Genomic DNA, 19357 nt, shown 5'->3' with positions numbered 1-19357 from the left:
TTTTTTATTTTTTAAAATTTATTTTAAACATCAGCAATTTAAAAATATAGAAAAAAAAATAATTTTAAGTGAATTTCTTTTATAATTTTCACAAATTCATTGAAAACTCCAACTTTAAACATATCTCGTAATTTAATAATTAAAAGATAAAACTCCAACTTTCAGACGCTGAACATTTTAATTTCGAAGCATCCGCGTACAGTCTGGTCGGAAAAACGAATTTTAAACATATCTCGTATTTTATATAGCCCTGGTCTATCTCGGAATCTGAACCTTGTCCACTGGATGACAGCGCAGCTGTATCTGATCCCTACCTAATTGAATTTTGTTAACATCCACTATTTTATGCCATTAAAAAGAGAGAAAAAAACATTTGAAGATTTCCGAACACTTTCCACGTATACGATCGATCTGAAAGGAAAACCATCCACTTCATAGGGACCTTTTATGCCTAATTTTTTTCCAGTTTCGTCCCTTTATTGAATCAGCCGACAAGAAGGGTGAAAAATGAATGTTTAAGAGAGCACGAGGTGGATTAAAAATATATAGAAAATCTCTCGGCGACGCAAACTTTCGATAAATTAATTTAAATCCCAAAAGATGTCGTTGAAGATTTCTCCATCAACTTTAGGAAATAGCTGCAAAGAGAGGAAGACGACTCTGTCAAAATAAGACAACGAGTTTAGGTAGATCAGGAAAGCTCGCTACTAAAAGGTCAAGGAGGCACATAAACAATTGAGATTACAGAAGAGAGAGATACGAAGAAGAGTAATCCGTGTGTGCTTTTTTGGCTCTCTTCCGTACCAGTATACAGACATAGGGTGGCTTTAGGGGCCCTACATTGCGAGGAAGACGACCACAGATAATGCAGGTAGAAACTACAGCAGGCCAGCGGCTAAACCTAATCCAACATAATTTACATGATTTGTCCTATTAATAACTCCAATTATCCGAATGAACTATAATGACATTAAATTATTGCGCTGCCCTCGAGTAAAGATGTAGGAGCATCACGTATTACAGTACTGGACTGCATCAAATTATTGATCTTTCTCACAAAACCATAATGACTTAGACCCTAACTCCCTTGTTTTTTCAATTAGTTTTGCGGATTTAGTTTAGGTTTTAATAGACAATATTGTTTGCTAGAAGGACTGTCTATGCATTCTGAAAAAGTTTATATGAAATAATTATACCAATTTCATCTAATAGCTGAAGTGTTAGTGCATGCAAGAAAAAGGTGAGATCGCGGGTTAAATCCAGTTGGGGTTGCATATTTGCTAAATTATGACCAAAAAAAATAAAAGCAAAGCCAAGCATACTGGCCTACCCTCAAGCGCACATGGCTTACTCCTGATGAACCAGGCGTTGGGTTCGACTCTTGCTTTCCTTTAGTTTTTATTATACTCTATTTTTTTTTATCAAATTTATTTATTTTTAGTTTTGACATGATTCTTAATAATATTATGAATTTTTATTTGAATTTTAATAATTTTTAAAAAATAATAATACTATTAATAAATTGTTCATGAAAATTCAATTGAAAACGGTTTTTAATATTAAAATTTTTAAATAGGTTTTGAACATGATTTTATAATATTTATAATTTTTTTTAACGGTCAATCACATAAAATATGGATATATTATTTTGAGATTGATTGTTTGTTAACTTGCTTTAATGATAATACAATATTTTTCTTTAAGCAAAAATAATGATTTTAATAAAAAAAAAATATTGTATTGGCTAAGATAAACTAGGACACGTTAATAAAAAAAAATTATCTTAATAAAAAAAATTAAAATAAATATTTATTTAGGTTTGATAATAATATCAAATAATTCCTTGAAACTTGTCAATCACATAAAATATAGATATATTGTATTGACAAATTCTCAATGATTTTTTTAGTTGTCAATCACAAAAAAATATAGATATATTATTTTGAGATTGTTTGTTAACTTACTTTAACAATAATAAAATATTTTTTTTAACCAAAAACAATAATTTTAATTAAAAAATATTATATTGGTTAAGATAAACCAGGAATATGTTAATAAAAAAATATATCTTAATAAGAAAAATTTAAAATAAATATATTTTTATATTTAATAATAATATCAAAAAATTCCTCAAAACTTTTATATTTTTCTTGCGTGTTAAAAGAACATGAATCCCGCTGGCATACAAGCTATTTTCTTTCTAAACAATTAAGATCCTTTCCAGATCATGATTAAATTCGATTGAAAATAGAAAGAAATATCAATTTCATATCTTTTCGACTAAACAATCTAAATCTTATCGGTAAGAACACACTTGACACGAGACGAGTTGCGGGTACAACAACTATAGCCACACAAGATGGATTAAAATTAAAGTCTTAATCGAAGCTGGTCTAGTGGAGATAGATGAAGCACCCCTTATAATTATCTTCCAATCTTTGATCGTCACCGTTTATACCAGAGATAAATTTCAATTTTTTTATACCCACCTTCATCGAAGGATAAACCTTCTCGACCATAGTCACTGTCGTAATCAAAAGTAATTGTCTCGTGGGCCTAGCTCGCACAAAACTAGCCAAGGTATGAACGTACTATAAAGCATTTATATTTTTTAAAACTACTATACCTAATATTGACACATATACACACATGTATAATATTCCTAATCTCTCCATTTAATACGCACACCCTCTTTAATTGGATATCTAATGAATAATTTATAAATATTAAATTTTTAATTCGATAAATAATTGCCATGCCAAGATATGAACGTAAGAATCTAATTCATGAATATCTATTAACATTCCTAATTTGAACTCACCGAAGCCAAATTAGCAACTAAGCTTCCACCAAAGTTGAAACAGGAGGTTAGTTTAGCTACACCTTGCCTGTTCGTGGTTAAACACCAAAAGATCATGAATCTTGATGATCAGCCTCTGCATAATTATAGAGTAATTAGGCATGGTAAATTACCAGAACCGGGCCAGTAAATTTTTTGGCCAAGTTGAAGCAGAGAATTTCATCTGTTCTTTTGCGTAAATGACTTTAATTGGATAGTTTCGTTTTTATTTTATGAGTTCAGTAAATAATAGTACTGGCAATTCCACAAAGCTGATTGTTAGAGGTCAACCGAGAGACGTGTTTTGACATTACATATCATTTAGAAACAAATATGTAAACACTTGGCCATTAAGAAAACCAACTCAATATTTTACTTCATTTCATCTGCTCGCAAGAGTTAAAACTCGGAACTTCTTATCCATGGAAAGTTCAGTGTTACAAAATTGTACAAGCAAGGGGTTTTAATATAGAGCATTGACCCCTGATATTATATTATATAAAACAATATCGAAGGTTGTGGTCCAATGGAACTAACAGAAGAGTACAATTTGTCTACAATTCAATGACCTCAGTTTTACTCGGTGTATGGTTTTGTGTTGAACAAAATGAAAAGTCAGAACAAAAGCAATTATTTACACAATCCCGCTCAAAACTTCAACCACGTTCACAGGGACATCCCTCAACTTTTACAGCTCAGGAAAATGCTGGAAACAGCTTAAGAACCATCATCTTCTAGCCCAAGTTGCTGAAAACCTTTCGACAGCCCACCTAGCTAATAATTATGGGCTATTCTTAAATTAATCTGAAAGCCCGATCGTTCAGCTTCTTGTCGGTTATGCTTGTAGGAACTCAATTTGGACACGCTTTCTGTTTCTTATCTAAACTCCTACTTGTTCTAACTTGAAATGGCTTTCCCCTGGGGTTCCATAGAACCTCAAATTTATCAGTCAAATCTTATGTGTGAACGGATATTAAATTCGGGACTCTGTACTTAATTTTTTTGTATCCCACCTCTTAAAGGGGAAAAAAAAAGTTACAAAATTCACAAGCCTAAAACCTTTTTACATAAACCTCTCCCAGAAAACATGTATCTCCGTATTTATCACAAAGGTGGTGCTAGCTCCTGGTTCAGCGAATGATGCAGAAATATTCCAGCACTATTTCAGTGACGGCTGAACAAGTTTGAATTCTCTGCTTCATATATAACCCCCTGTCTTCACTATAACTTCAAAAAAAAGGTTCTCATACAATTTGACAAAAAAGAAAAAATCCAAAAGAGGGGGGGAAACCCGGCTTGATATCTGTACCCAGCTTTTTCGTTCGAGTTACATGTACATATTGAAGGTGGCGAACCAAAGAGGAGACCCGGGGGAGTACACCAGGTACCCTGCAACAGATAACTATGATAACCAAGAAGAGAGATCATACACAGCACCACAGATACTTTCTCAATTGAATCAACCAGTAGAGCAGCATGTGGAGGTAACACAATCACCGCATATGTTCATGGGGTACAGCAGTTCAACAGAGATGTCAATGGTATCAGAACTTACACATGTTGTATCCGGCCAAAGAGGGAGTACTAGTGATTGGGGATCATATGGGGCTGTGGGTCTAGGAGGTGCAACAATAACATCAAATTTTGGTCAGGCAGCACCTGGTTCTAATACGAGTACTCCTGCTTCTCCTCCTTTATCTGCCTATTCTTCTACTTCTGGTTCTGGTTTGTGGATTGGCCAGAAGAGAGGGAGAGAAGAAGAGGCTGGTGCAGCAGCGCAATTGATGGAGTCTTTGCCAAGGGTTTATAGAGGGTTTAATGATTTTAGAAGTTCACAAGGAGATTCATCATCATCCGGTGCAACTGGTAAGTTGAATCATCAAGATCATTAATTTTACCCTCAAAGTTTCTCCCCTGCTATTCTTCTCTCAATTCTTGTCAAAGCTCTATTATTTTACTTGAGTTTTGTTACTTGTCCACCTAAATTATTTGGTCAATAATTCATTTTCAATGTTTTTTATTTTGTATAGTGTTGATTGATTAACTTCTTATAACAATTTATATTACAAATTTCTTGTAGAAATATCTAAAGATTATCTACCATATCTATTATTGCATGTATTTGTGGGTTTTATTGTCAACTTCCCTCAAAATCCTTGAATTTGTCTGCTTTGGAAAAAAATATATATATATAATTTGCAGTCATCTAGAAATGAGCAGCACATGGAATAACAATAACAATGCGTCATAGCCTTGGGTATAGAATTTAGCATCTCAATCACTTAGCTTTAAAGCAATAATATTACACATACACAAATTATATATATATATATATATATATATATATATATATATATATATATATAAAAAGAGTTTGCTTTCTTAGTCCATACTCTCTCTTCTTTTAAAATTTGCAGCAACCGAAGAAGTGTCTGCTTCAACTATAGTAATCCCCACTACAACTACACCCTCCACTACAGCAACACCATCAAGTGAAATAGCATCCCTGGAAGAAACTGGCGAGCAAAGAAGAAGATACAGAGGAGTTAGGCAGAGACCATGGGGCAAATGGGCGGCAGAGATACGTGATCCACACAAAGCGGCAAGAGTCTGGCTAGGCACATTTGATACTGCAGAGGCTGCAGCTAGAGCCTATGACGATGCTGCTTTAAGATTCAGAGGAAATAGAGCTAAACTTAACTTCCCTGAAAATGTTAGGCTGCTGCCAGCTCAAACGCAAAATGTTACTGCTTCTCAAGGTCCCATATCTCATTCACAGCTATCTTCTCATCTTCAGTTACAGCCAATCTCATCTCCAAGGCAACAAGCACAGCGGCCGCAGGCGCCAGCACCTGCATTGTTTCAGTCTCAAGCTGATATGATGAGGGACTACTGGGAGTACTCCCAGTTGTTGCAGAGTTCAGGGGAGTTTCATCATCAACAACAACAACAACAACAACAACAACAACAACAACAACCTTCAAGTTGGTTACAGCATATGTTTTATAATCCCCAGGTGGCTTCTCTACAATCATCAGCTTTGACTTCATTGTCTTCATCTACTTCAGTTTCTTCACTTGCAGCAATATCTTCCGGTTCATCACCATCAACATTTTCTCCCTCTGCTTCTTCCTTTCCTCTGCTTTTCGCTGGTCAACAGTTGGGTTATTTTCGGCCACCACAAAATCAGAATCCAGCTAGTGGTTCTGATTTTCCGGTGCCCCCATGGACAGATTCTAGTCACAATCCTTCCTCTAGTGGTTAGAATCGATTTCACAATTTATTTTGTTCCCTTTTTATGGGAATCTAGAAATATTTTATTTTGCTATGAGTTTATGCATTATTTTGTATTTGCACGTTAATTTTTTTTTTTAGTATAATTGGTGCAAAGAAAGAAGCTGATGAAAAACAAAGAAGAAAGGAGACGGTGTAGGAATTTAGGCATAGTTTGTTCTCAAAGATTTGATGTTTACATTTGTCCATTGCGAATGATGTGGAAATTGAACAGAGCTGTCTGCTACATGCTTTACACATCCAAATCTTTTATTAAAGAAAGGCCTTTCTTTAATTAATCTAATGCTCTGTCTTGAGATTATCTCTCGCTTACTAGCTTTAATCTATTCCTTTTCATGTTCTTTCCCATTATGCCCAGTTCCAGTGGGCACTATAATACTGTGGTCTCCCTCGCTGATGAGTCAGTGAGTGAGATGCAAACCCACCACCATATTTGAAGGTGTTTGCATGCTAGAGGAGAAATGCTTGAATTTTCTGTTTTTTTCTTTAATTATTTGAGGTGCAATTTTTTCTGCTTTTTCTATAATTGGAAGTCGAATTTTGGTCGAACAGTCAAAATATTATTATTGACGAGGCTGTCTCTCATTTCCGTGTAAAAGAAGTTGTTTTAACCCGTTTCGGTCAAAAATCCTGCCAAGAATTTCTCTAAGCGGAAAATCATGGTAACAGTAATTTCGAGTACGGATAATATTCAAATTCACTGTTTATTACTTTTGATTGTTGTTTTTAATTTTATTAGATTGGGGTTTTTAAAGTGTTGTTTATTTAAAAATATATTAAAATAATATTATTTTTTATTTTTAAAATTTTAATTTTGACTATATAAAAATGATTGAAAAACATTAAAAAAACTAATTAAAAAAAAACAATTTAACTGCAGCCACAAAAGAGGCCTTAATTCGATCAAAGAAAAAAAAATCTGTTAAATTAGGTTTTATTTATCCCTTAGTTAAACTGGCTAGCTCATCCCCTGTCTTCTGGATGTAGTAATTTCTATTTAATTAATTTAAAGATGCGGCTCTCTTTCTGTCTGTCTGTATGCCATGCGCACGCGTGTGCATACTTTCGTGATGATGATTCGATTCGGTCATGATGAGTTCCCGATAGTAATATTAATGAATATGTCCATTCCTCGGAAAATCCAGAGTTTTGGTTCATTTTTCTTGAGGTTAGATTCGATTTGAATGGTTCCTTTTAATTTTTTTTATTCTAGTTTTTTATTTTGGAGAAATGTAAATAGGAGGAATTCTGGTTTGAATGTTTTTTCAAAACCAGACGCTAAAATTATGACGGGGTTTTTTTGGTTTTTTTTTTTAAATAAAAAAAATAAAAACAATTATATATTTTATTGAGAAAGTTTATAATGCTCAAGTTGTATTTACCAATATTTATGTCATTAAAAAACAAGAAATATATATATATATATATATATATATATATATATATATATATAAACCACATTTAGTCCCGTCAATGAATTATAAAAACTCTTGCTTTATGCTTTTCTCATATTTTATGTCTATCTTCATTTTAAAGCTATAAAATATCAATAGTTACAACTTTAACATCATGGAATTAATTTATAGAAAAACTTGGGAAAATAAAACTAAATAACAAAAAACTATCCCTAGTTTCTTGCTATTGAATCGTCCTCTGTAAAAAAATAAATAAATTAATTAATTAAATTCACCGGTATGCCGGAAACCTATTCCTTTTTGAGAGACAAAAAACGTGCTTTGTTTTTCTTGTGACCCGTCTATTCCAACTTCAAATAACTTGATGCTCCTTTAATTATTTAATAATGTTCAAATACCATCTCCTATTCCCACTGCCACCCCTGGTCTAGAATATCTTGCAGCCCGAGGGCATAAAGGACATAGCATTTAACCATATTTTAAACATTGTTTTATTTATTTATTTATTCCTGACATAAATCATAAGAAAGTAGTACCGAACAATGTACCCAGTTGTTGGTTGTTTTTAGTTCACCTAGATGGATGAGATTAAGCTAATCCGATACCAATATTTTTAATATCTGGATGGAGTTCACTAGAACCGCACTAGGACAATCAAATTGCTCCCACCATTATCTTATTTAAAGCCAGGTTGATTTTGCCTTTTAAAAGTATTTCTTAAGAAAATTTTATTTTTTTAATATTTTTTAGTATTTTCAGATTATTTTAACTTATCAATATCAAAAATAAATTTTTAAAACTAAAAATATATTATTTTAATATATTTCAAGAACAACCCAAAACTCTAACCTATGGACAAACCTCGCTCACCGCCATTGAAAACAACTTGAAATGCTATCCATACCTACGATTGGAAAGTAAGAGAGCATAAAAGGGACTTTATCTTAATTTAATTGTATTTGTAAAAGCAATGTTCGATGAACCGGCTGTTGCTTTCAACGAGATGGCAATTTGCATACCCACAAACCAGATAAGCAATTTTAGTGAAATTTGGCAAGTGGTTTGATTTGTTTGTTTAGTTCTGTAAGTAAATCAAGTTGTAGTTTACCGCCTCCTTCGAAGACGAAACCAGGTGTGCGGGCACCTTGACCATCCTAAAACCATGTTTCTGATACTTGTCCGAGCAAATATTAACGACCTTTTCAATGATTAGAATTAGGATGATAACTCAATAATTTATATTTTATTTTTTTAGTCGAGTTTAGCAACTACTCCTCAAACCCAGAAAGAAATTATGATTTAGCTACATAATATTAATTTATTTTAATTATACCCTTCAAATTGGTATCCTTTTCATTTGCGACTTAATTTGTTTTCTTCATCAAGTTACGTAAAATGAAAGACTTTAATTATTTCTCGGAAGAACAAGTTACCAAGGCAAGAAGTGCTCTTATAATTTTTTATTTTTATTCTTTTTATTTAAAGTCGTTACAATTAATTAATTTATATTACCAAGTTACTTTATAAACGGGGTTGCTCATATACTTGTTATTGAAGATTACGTCTCCAGCTTTTTTTTTTTTTTTTTTCCCAGGTCTGTCGCTTTCGTTTCTCTAGAATGTATCCTCTTTGAATCGGATGAGATCATGCAGCACGTGGCAGGAGGTCTACCGAGAAAAGGGATCAGGTCAAAAAAACTTAAGGCGGGACCCAGAGCCCACGTGTGACATAGAAGTGACGCAATAACAGTAACAAATTGTGCAAAATAGAGAGAGATTGCGATCAACTCACCGAGTGACGGGTGAAGGAGGGGAGTAGACGTGTCCAGATTGATGACCCTGAATTTTCCTAACCAAACAACCCAATCTGGACACGTACTCGATTTGGTCTTTTCTTGTTCGAGAACATCTAATTTATGTAAAAAAAAACACAATCGTCGACCCATAATAAGTATATTTACCGATAATCTTAAGGGGTGAATGGTTGTTTACCTAACCAGAATTTTCTATAATAAGAATGGATATGCGTGGAGGTTATATTTATGATTTTATTTACTTTCAGTATAATTATAAAAAACAGGACTGATAGATTAATCTCCTAACTTTGAAATTAAATCGAATCTAATTAATAAAAACTTTAAATTCAAATTATTTTTTAAACGAGGTGAAGTGAATTGACTTGTTTTATTTGCCATCCAAACTTTGAATGTTGTTTTGAAGTTAATTTTGGCATTTAAGTGAGTGCTTACTTTTAAATGTGTTTTAGAAATTAATATTTTTAAATAATCATGATGTATGTACTAATATTTTAAAAAGACCTTAAAAAATTCACTTTAATATATTTTTTAAATAAAAACACTTTCCATTATAATAAAAAAAAATTATTTGTCCGATGTTCGTTCTCAGCCATTAAAGTTTTTTTCTCTTGAAAAAAAAAACAGCCAGAATTTCAGGGATGTGACATGGGCTGAGCTCAATTACAAAGCAGAGGATCCGGAAGGTTTTTTTTTGTTTTCTTCTTATTTTAGGACGATCCAGATGCAATTAATCGAAGCCTTGGTCCAATAAATAATTACAAGCACTCGCTAAGGTTCCGAAGAAGGCGTGAGAAAGTCAGCCGAGCAAAAAAATAATTAAGCCCAGCCAACTTGGTGGAAAACTCGGAGGATGGCAAAACTAAAATATAAAACTTCCATTGCAGAGACCAGGGTTGCTAGATTCCAGCCTTTCGCATGGACATTATTAGACACTCAAGATTCGAATCAACTTCCAATGAGGCCATGACACAGCCACGTGCTATAATAGCTCAAAGTTATTGCAAGTGCGTCACCATCATAAATAATAATATACTGTTTAATTACAAAGCTAAATTTGTTAGAATGAGGCAACGTATAATGTAATAACATTAGGGTTTCTTAATCCCTGAAGTTTTACAACTTTAAACCGTGTACAAAGAAATCTTAGAGAAAATTATGAAAACTTTCGTAGTTCCTAAAAAGTTTTTATTTCATTAAATATACTCTAAAAAAAATAGCCCATAAGACTATTCAAATAAATTAGGAAAAAAAACTTTCTAATGAGTAAGATCCTAATTAAATTAAAATGAGAGTTCTAAAAAAGGTAAATTTTTCGAGTTGGACTTTGACGTGTTTCCTAACTTGAACGAAACTATCTTCACATTTTTATATGAAACATGTCATTTGAGCAGAATCTTAGCATAGATTAATAAAGATTTATGACACATTTTTATCAGAAAACTAGTTTGACGAAATTAGCTCCTCATGGAATGTAGTGAACTGGCGTAACAATGAAAAGGACTTTCAATTATCACTGTCATGGCTGTATCCAGGACACGATGATGTAGAGGTCTGGGCTGGAATTTATTTTTCGTAATACAAAAGTGTGCTAACACTATGATCTTGTAATCAATTAACACGTCGCATTCTTATCTATACAATAAGAAGTAGTTTAAGGGTTTGGTTTATGCCATATTATTGTAGGACATTCGGTCAGCAACCAGGGGAAAAATAGACATGAAGTAGCAGTACAAATAAGAAGTTAGGTGTGTGCGTGCCATGCTATGTTCAAGAAACTGACAGCAACCCAAATGAATTTGCAGATGAGTGGAACGAAGATGAGGCCATGATTGAAATTCTTTCCAACGGAAATGACTCGAGCCAAACTTTGGTTGATTAAATAAGGTTGTTAGCGATGAAAAGAAGTTTTCTTTACATTGCTTTAATCACTGTCTCTAGTGAAAATGAATGGTTCCAAACTGTGCCTTGGGTCTTCTCCTCAATGTTAGGGACCGAACCGCCAGTTATGGAGGTTTGAAATGGTTGACGTTACAGTAAGTGGGGCCGATTATCTTGTCTTAGAAAGGGTGTTGAAACTGTGGCTTCCGAGAGAGTGCTTGTATGACAATTTCAGGTAATGAGGTATCTGGTTACACTTTAATGGACAAAAGCTCTACTGTTTATCGAAGACTTCTTACCCAGCAATTTTTGCTTTTACGAGTAACAGGGTTGTGAACGAAAAGGACATGATGAGGAGCACTGTCCGGTTTAAAAATGGATGACATGTGGTTGATTTGATTTAACAGGATTTATTTGTGTTCTGTTTGGTTTAATCAAAACGAACAGCCATTCGGCCCTTTCCCTCCTCTTTCAATCCTCGAGTGGATTACCTGGAGCAATATTTTCTTTTTAAAAAAAACTGATCGATTTCATTGCTTGGCTTGATCAGCTTGTCTAGCTTGTAGCTGCATATTCCGTCACTTCTTTGCAGCCATAATGTTCGAGCTCCTTTGCAAATTGCAGCTGTGGAGGGGGGAGTAGAAAACTACGTGGTCTAACAGTGAAGATGTCCTGAAGAAATATAAAGCCAGAACCCAATCAAGCCCGAAGTTAGCCCGAAGATGCCAGGCCCATTTTTGGTAGCTAGCCTATAAGACATACAAAGTTGCAGAACCTTTCGGCAAAATTGTGTTCGGTAACTTAAAATATTTGTTGGTGGTTTTTTTATAAAAATATAATTTTTAAAAAATATAAATCACATCTTTAAAAGTTAAAAATATATATTTTTTTATATTAACCCATAAAAAAAACCAAAACCACCTTCAAACCAAACCCTCGTATGCTGGCATTGTGCCTTTGTCATTTGCCAATCCATCGAAGAATTTGCTTGTCGTCACGGATTCTTTTCTTGCTATCTCCAGGGCATTCACTGCAAAGTTCTTTGTCCTCAGTGCTGACAACGTCAACGCGGATTATACAACAAAATAACATTAATTTGAAACAAATAAAAAATTAATTAATTAATTTTTAAAAAACCAGTTATAAAATGAAAAAATCAATAAATTCCAAGTACATTACTAGCTTTTTAGATTGATATTATATCTACCTCTAATGTGTTTTTGCACATTGATTTGTATTTACATACATATTTGTTGTGTGGAAAACGGTAGGTTTTGTTTTTAAAAAAATCTTTGAGCAGCACAATTTACTTGATAATATCAAGTGCGTGAAATAATTGATAAATCATAGAAATATTTTATACTAATATTTTGATGACCATATTTTATTCTTAGGGTAAACCTGCATTTCTCCCTAGTAAGTACACCGAGTTTATCAATCAAGCCCATAAACCAATTTTTCCATCTATCAACCCTCGAACTTTCAACATTTTCCAAAACCCTTTTTTTCATTACAGATTTAGACTCCGATCGGAAAAATATACACGGTTCAAAGATTACCCCACCCTCGAAAAGAAAACAGTCCCCCACATTCACTTCTTGATAAGAAAGAGAGCTCCATGTTCATAAAAAAACAAAAAACAAGGAAAGAAGAGCGCGAGAGAGTTCACCACACATACAAGGGGAGAACTGAATCAGGTCTTGGAAGTAACTATTTACACAAAGAATAAAGCCAGAATTACTACTCTGAGTGTTCGACCACGATGATTAAGATTATAAAGAGAGAACAAAGAGGGGGGGAAGGCAAACATCCTCTTTATCTTCTCGCACAATTACAAACACATTCCTACTGGCTGCTTTCCCAAAGAAAATAATCAATAGGAGCCATAACCCACCCCCACAATACGAAGGATAACACACCATCGTGCCTATAGGGAGAGCAGAATTGGAACTCGATTGTAAGTTCCTAATCAAAGAAAACTTCCGCCAACATGATGAACTGAACATCCAAAGGATTTTCAGAAACCCATGTTGATGATGTGGGGGGATCAACAGCTAAATGAGTTATCCTATCATCATTGGTGTGGCTCCTTGGAAGTGGAGTAGGTTCTGCTTTCAGTGACTGTAGAGTTGGCAAGGACCTCGGATGCAATTTCCCAGCTCCCACTTCTCCTTCCCCAGCTTGAATGTCTAGTGTCTGATCGAATTGTGGGAGCTCGATGATCTGAACTCAATACTGAGTCCATCTCGGATGTATTATGAGGTGGCCCATTACTCCCTCTGCTGCATATGTCCTCATCAATTTCTTCAATATTACGACGCTGGGAGATTTTCAATAAATCTTCACCAATATCTAGGTCATCTTCAACCTTTGAGCGTGGATCCCCACCAGAATCTTCCACGTCTGTTTCCTGGGTGCTGGGCAACGTGGGCTTTTGTTGTACTTCCTCTTGAACAAAAGCCCTGAAGTTGTTCTTTGAAGGCTTAACCTTTGTGCAAAAGACTTCAAGAAAATTATCAAAACAACCAAGGTCATAGACATTGATCCTGTTGTCAGCTCTGTACCGGAAATTTTCATATGTGGTCTGTATAGAATAAAGTAATAATAGTTTTAGCTAATACAAGAGTGGAAAACATATTGAATAACCACATAACAGAAAAACAAAAGTCTTCAAACGCAAGCATCCCATCTCATACATATGGAAAAGAACAAGTAATTAAATAGAATTCCTAGGAAAAAAAAACTCTCACCTTCTATTACTTCAGGGGAAAAGTTTCCTTTTTTCTTCACAGAGAATGCAGTTAGTCATTGCAGAACTAATTATGCTTCTAAATTTCAATACTTCATACCATTTATTAACCCAAAAAAAGATAAAAATATCCAGTACACAATGATTCATGGAGGCAAACTGCTATTGCTTTCATTTGATGCTTGGGTTTCTCCAGGTTTATCATTTGATGCCCATGAATCTGAATGGTGACATGTTAAAGATTGCTTATATATTTCCACTAAACAGACTGTTGTGATCTCATAATCTGACAACTAATGATGAAAGACCATTAAAAACTCTATTCTGGCATTTAGACCATAGTTATGCCGCACATTTATTAAGAAACGAGATTTGGTTGATTCAAATTTAATTCAATTAAGCATAACAGAGACCAAAACATAACATAAGTCTTAAGGAAAAAAACTTACCTGGTTTGTGCCTATGAGGTACAAATGGAAGCCAGTAAGTCCACCAACAAACCACAGGGAAATAAAACTATAGACCATTAGAATGACAGATGCAGGAGATTCTTTCATTGCCTTCCAGACTGTGCCTTGGTAATCATCCATCAAAACTTTAATGTACAAGGCAGACATGGAAAACACGTAGATGCATAGAAGAGTCGATGAAGAAACGAACATAAAGAAGTAACGGTAGTTGCGCTGCCCATATAGAGCATAATTAGCTTTTCAACAAAACTTAGACAAATACCAAAAAATGGAGAAGTAATGTTAACAGGGCATACACAAGAAAGAAAGAAGTTAAAATGCAGGTTAAACAGCATACCACTCCAATGCACTGGCCCACCCAAGGGCAATGATGATCAAATCGCTCCACACAATTGTTGCAAATGGAGCAATGGGAGCAGCGGGGAGGACGATAAAGCATACATGTATCACAATACTTAACCCGAACAGGAATGCCATTAACCATAACTTCTTTTGTCCGTGGAAACTGGAGGCTCGGTGTTTGTCTTCCCCCAACCTCAACAGACACAGAAGAATCATATCGAAACTCCTCTTCAGGTGGATGTGAATTGCGTGGAATAATGCCTGGGTCCCTGGCTGATGTGAGGGAAAGAAGAACCAACACCTGTCAAGATCAGCCATCGAATTAAATAAGACAAAGGATTTGCTACAGAATAAGCATTTGGAGGACATGATTTCAGGTTTGTGCTTCACTGTCTTTGATCCAAGAAAGCATACTTCCAAAAGCACCCCTTTTGAATTATACACCTTTTGAGACAAAATTCTCAAAACCCAGAAGCAGCAGCTTCAAGTGCATTGAACTGCAAATATTATTCACTCACAAAAGTCTAGAAAATTGTACACCTTCCTAGTTTCTACCATCAAATTCTAGAGCAAGGTCAAAAGGTATTTTTAAGTCAGTTCTTTTGAAAATGTCATTGGGGTAATTTGTGGTCACCACGCCTTCACAAATTACAGCCTCTCATATTGATCATATTGAGCTTGGCACCATCAAATACATGAATCATGTCCACTTGTGGCGCTACACTATCCATACCATGGCCTTGAGAATCACATGCCAATCACTTTCTTTTAAGTTATAAAAATTTATACAACAAAAGAAGAACATAGCAGCTTACCATCTATCGTAAAACACGCATGCATGAGCATGAGAAATTCCAAAGCAAAGAAATAGCACATCCAGTTCTATAAAATTCATATAACAAAAACAATTTTATCAAGTGCCAAGGGATTAAGCAAACTTACATAGATAGTAAAGATAATTGCCATCACCAGAATCACATACCCTACATTATCTGGAAAAAATTCATGGCGAAGATGCCTCGCAACAAACACACAAAAGATTATTATAGGAACAATGATCAGCAATAAAGTGACAATCAGTGACCTAGCATCAGGTCCAAAGATCAATCTCCCACGAAGGATGAATTTCTGTAGAAAATAGACAAGAAAAACATTAGATGCTGAAAATTTCACACCATGATAAGTCTTAACTTTGACCAGAAGAATGAAACTTGACAAAGCAAAGAGGCATTTTCAAGCTTCTAATATTTGGGAATAGCATGTCAAAAATATAAGGTTGGCATGCAGTTTGAGAATCTTGAATGATTGTTTTAAGATAAAAAAATATGAATAATTCCACAAAGAAATCCAAAACTCCCCTCTTTCAAGCCAGCAAGTTGCGCACTGATCAGAGGTCCTAGCACTACTCCCAAAGAATAGCAAGGTTTCAAGATCATCCAGCTTGGATGCACATGTACATGTCCATCTCATGTCAAGCAAGAACATTTCACTGCTTAAGTACACCGAACACTGTGCTCAATGCTTTAATGAATCTATGGACCCTCTTGTTCATACTTGCCAAGTAATTGCAACTTATGTTAGAGCTCTCTGATTATTGAAAATTATCAAACAACTATAATACTGCACAAGAAATCCCTATCTTACTAGTTAGTGGAGCTATTAATCCTAATCCAAACCTCAAAGGCACTTGCAAAACCTCCCAGCAAGGAAACCTCTAATGTCAGCGCCATTAGCATTGCCACCAACAGAACACAAGCACTGCTAAACATAACCACAAACCCATAATTTGATCATTATACTACAAAGTCGCCAAGTTTCGATTCTAACTTAACCAAACCACCCTGCAGTCTACTGCACGAATAGGTGAACCACTATAACTCTAGGGAACACAAGTCCAGGATCTAAATAGACTAACAACAGACTCTATGGTTCCATTCATAGCCCTTGAAGCCATCCCCAAATTATCAGAAATAGAGTACCCAATGCTTGATTTAGTACATACAACAAAAAATTAAAGATATGTTACCAAAAAATCTCAGTTTTTTATTTCTTACACGATTTTCAGTGGCCTATAGTAATAATAACAAAAAAAAACTCAACGCGGCAATAAAACAAAAGTTCAAAGTTACTGAAAGCGTCAGATTTTCCCTACTTCCTCCATTTTAACAGTAACCAAACAGAGCGCCACTGACATAGTAGCTTTTTAAACAAAATTCTAAAGTGATCCCCAACAAAGAAACTGAAAAATTCAAGCAAAACCCACAAATTTCACAGCAAATGAAACCAAACCCAGATGCTAAAAACCACTAATTTACACAAATATAAAAAAGAAATCAGAAGAGTATACAAATTTAATAAAGCCTTACATTACTCCCTTTCCATACTTCGAACACACGCTTTGCCATGACCCTAATCCACACGCTTATCCTCCTCTTCTGTTCAACTACTAGTAGTATCAGTACTACACAGGCAAGGAATCGAACACTTCAAACTCGCTCTTGCTTCTTCTTCTACTTTTAACATTTCAAAATCCATTCAAAAAGAAAAAGGAATCCACCAAACTAAATCAATCAATCTCATTCAACTCGTCATCGCAGTAAAATACACTAGACTCGGTTATTGAATTTTAAATATTGCTGTTAGGTTTTTTGCTTTGGGCCCCTTTCTCTCTCTGTCTCTGCGGGTTTTTTATTATTATTATTTTGTGATGGTAATTATATGGGATTGAAAAATAAAAAAGTAAAAATATCAATGGGAGAGGAGGATGAGGAGGATTTAGTAATTGTACATACTTAAACTATATTTAATTCACTTTTCTTAGAAGAAAGAAATTTATTTAATTTATTAATCTAACCCCACCTTTTCTATTGGATGATTCGATCGCCAACCTGCCTTTATTGGTCCAATCAGATTGGATTTTCCTTTTTTATATATATTTGTCAGACGGGATTTTGAAATTTGCTAGCAGCCATCTTTCGTGTGTGGAAGTACTAATCTGTCACAGGCTTCACTCGTTTTCAAACAGTTGTGGGGTCAAAGATGACGTGGCAAGATATTAATGGTGACGAAAGGACTGTTCACGGTTGATTAATTGAGCTGGTGGGGGGGTCTTTGGGAATTTAATTGGTTAAAAGGGACAAATAAGAATAATTTTTAATGATGTAATAACATGAGATTATGGAATGATAAACAGCCTGGCTGTCATGATTTCTTCTGATTCAATCCGTGTTTAACTATTCTGATTATATCAATGCCATTCGTGTTTGAACTTTGAACTTTGAACTTTGAACTTTGAAGGGGCTGAGGAAAAACAAAATTCACGTAAACAAATGTTATGGAAAAAATATGAGAATCAAGTTGGTGATTCAATTGCTAATTTAAATAATGTAGTTCAAAAATTCTAACAGAAACAGTAAATAAACATGCATAAAAAATTGCAATGAAAAAATATAAAAAAAAACTTAATCTGAATGAACCTGAATTATAAAACAACTCAATATTAAATTACAAAACCAAAAAAAATTAAAAACAAAAAAAAACCATGGCTAACAAGGTTAATTCTCAAACTTCGCGATTATTAATATAAGATTGAGATAATTTCATGGACAAAAACACAGAAAAGAGTTTGAAGATCAATTTCTAATAAAAAAATAAAAATATAATAACTCTATGAAAAGAAAAGAAAAAAGATGAAGCTCAATCTTTAAGTAAATAAAATGTCTAAAGATAAAAATTAAAAAACATATATAATTTAACCGAGCCCATATAGGTTAAGATTCCAAATCTCTCAACCAATCATGATACCAGGATGACCACATTTAAAAGAAAATTAAATAAAATTATGAAATTCAATTATCAAACAACTTAATCTTGAAGAACACAAGTGATAAAAGAAATTTAATTTAAAAAAGCAATGGAAAAATATATGAGTCAACCTGCAAACCCCGTGACCATAAAAATCATGAAATCCTTGAATCGGGTTCGATCAATAATCTTAATTCCCAACCAATTTATTTTTGAAGGATAAGATCATGAAAAAAAATATCAATTTTAAAACTTGCCATAGAAAAAAAAGGTAGCAATAAAAAGAATGAAAACCAAATTTGATAGAAAAAAAACCAATGAAAGATGAAATTGTAAAAAAAAAACCTAAAAAATAACTGAGGCGACTCAATAGAAAGAGAAGGAGAGAAAAAAAACATGAAAATTAGTTTTCAATAAATTAAATGTCGAGCGGTGAAATGGAGATAATTCAATTTAAACAAAGGACAAAAAAAATTTAATCCACGTTAACCTTTGGAACCAATAATTCTGGTCTTGAACTAAGGACTAACCCTATAACTATAAGAAAAAATATAAGTTAACCCGCAAACTTCACAATCATAGGCATGGGATTGAAATAACTTAATAAAAAGAGAATGAAAAAAAGGTAGGAATATCAATTTCAAATAAATTAAATGTTAGGGGATGAAATTGAAAAATATTAAAAAAAAGACAAAAAAAATCAACTCACGTTAACCTTTTAAACCGGTGACATGGTCATGAACCTGAAAC

At 33.9% G+C, this 19357-nt stretch overlaps 2 protein-coding genes across 2 annotated transcripts; one reads left to right on the top strand and one right to left on the bottom strand.

Moving 5' to 3' along the window:
* The first annotated feature begins 3746 nt into the window (after positions 1-3746).
* Positions 3747-6434, top strand: LOC133691860 (ethylene-responsive transcription factor ABR1-like). The gene is made up of 2 exons (XM_062112474.1): positions 3747-4705; positions 5257-6434. Exons 1-2 carry the CDS (start codon positions 4171-4173, stop codon positions 6102-6104), a joined length of 1383 nt encoding a protein of 460 aa, XP_061968458.1. The 5' UTR covers positions 3747-4170; the 3' UTR covers positions 6105-6434.
* A 6403-nt stretch (positions 6435-12837) lies between these two features.
* On the bottom strand, positions 12838-17513 carry LOC133692235 (protein S-acyltransferase 8-like). The gene is made up of 5 exons (XM_062113021.1): positions 17170-17513; positions 15746-15931; positions 14799-15104; positions 14441-14674; positions 12838-13826 (listed from the first exon to the last, which is right to left on the bottom strand). Exons 1-5 carry the CDS (start codon positions 17206-17208, stop codon positions 13317-13319), a joined length of 1275 nt encoding a protein of 424 aa, XP_061969005.1. The 5' UTR covers positions 17209-17513; the 3' UTR covers positions 12838-13316.
* Between the last annotated feature and the right edge of the window lie 1844 nt (positions 17514-19357).

Source organism: Populus nigra, chromosome 4 (assembly GCF_951802175.1).
Source record: "Populus nigra chromosome 4, ddPopNigr1.1, whole genome shotgun sequence".
NCBI classification, from domain to species: domain Eukaryota; kingdom Viridiplantae; phylum Streptophyta; class Magnoliopsida; order Malpighiales; family Salicaceae; genus Populus; species Populus nigra.
The sequence above is the reverse complement of the archived record's forward strand: the minus strand, read 5'-3'. Positions and strand labels throughout refer to the sequence as shown.

Bases quoted from the DNA above. Each gene is read 5' to 3' on its own strand.
- LOC133691860 (XM_062112474.1), top strand. From the start codon at position 4,171: ATGTACATATTGAAGGTGGCGAACCAAAGAGGAGACCCGGGGGAGTAC. The intron at 4,706-5,256 runs GTAAGTTGAATC...TAAAATTTGCAG, and splicing joins ATCATCATCCGGTGCAACTG to CAACCGAAGAAGTGTCTGCT.
- LOC133692235 (XM_062113021.1), bottom strand. From the start codon at position 17,208: ATGGCAAAGCGTGTGTTCGAAGTATGGAAAGGGAGTAAT. The intron at 15,932-17,169 runs GTAAGGCTTTAT...TATTTTCTACAG, and splicing joins AAGTATGGAAAGGGAGTAAT to AAATTCATCCTTCGTGGGAG. The intron at 15,105-15,745 runs GTAAGTTTGCTT...TGATCTTGACAG, and splicing joins CAATTATCTTTACTATCTAT to GTGTTGGTTCTTCTTTCCCT.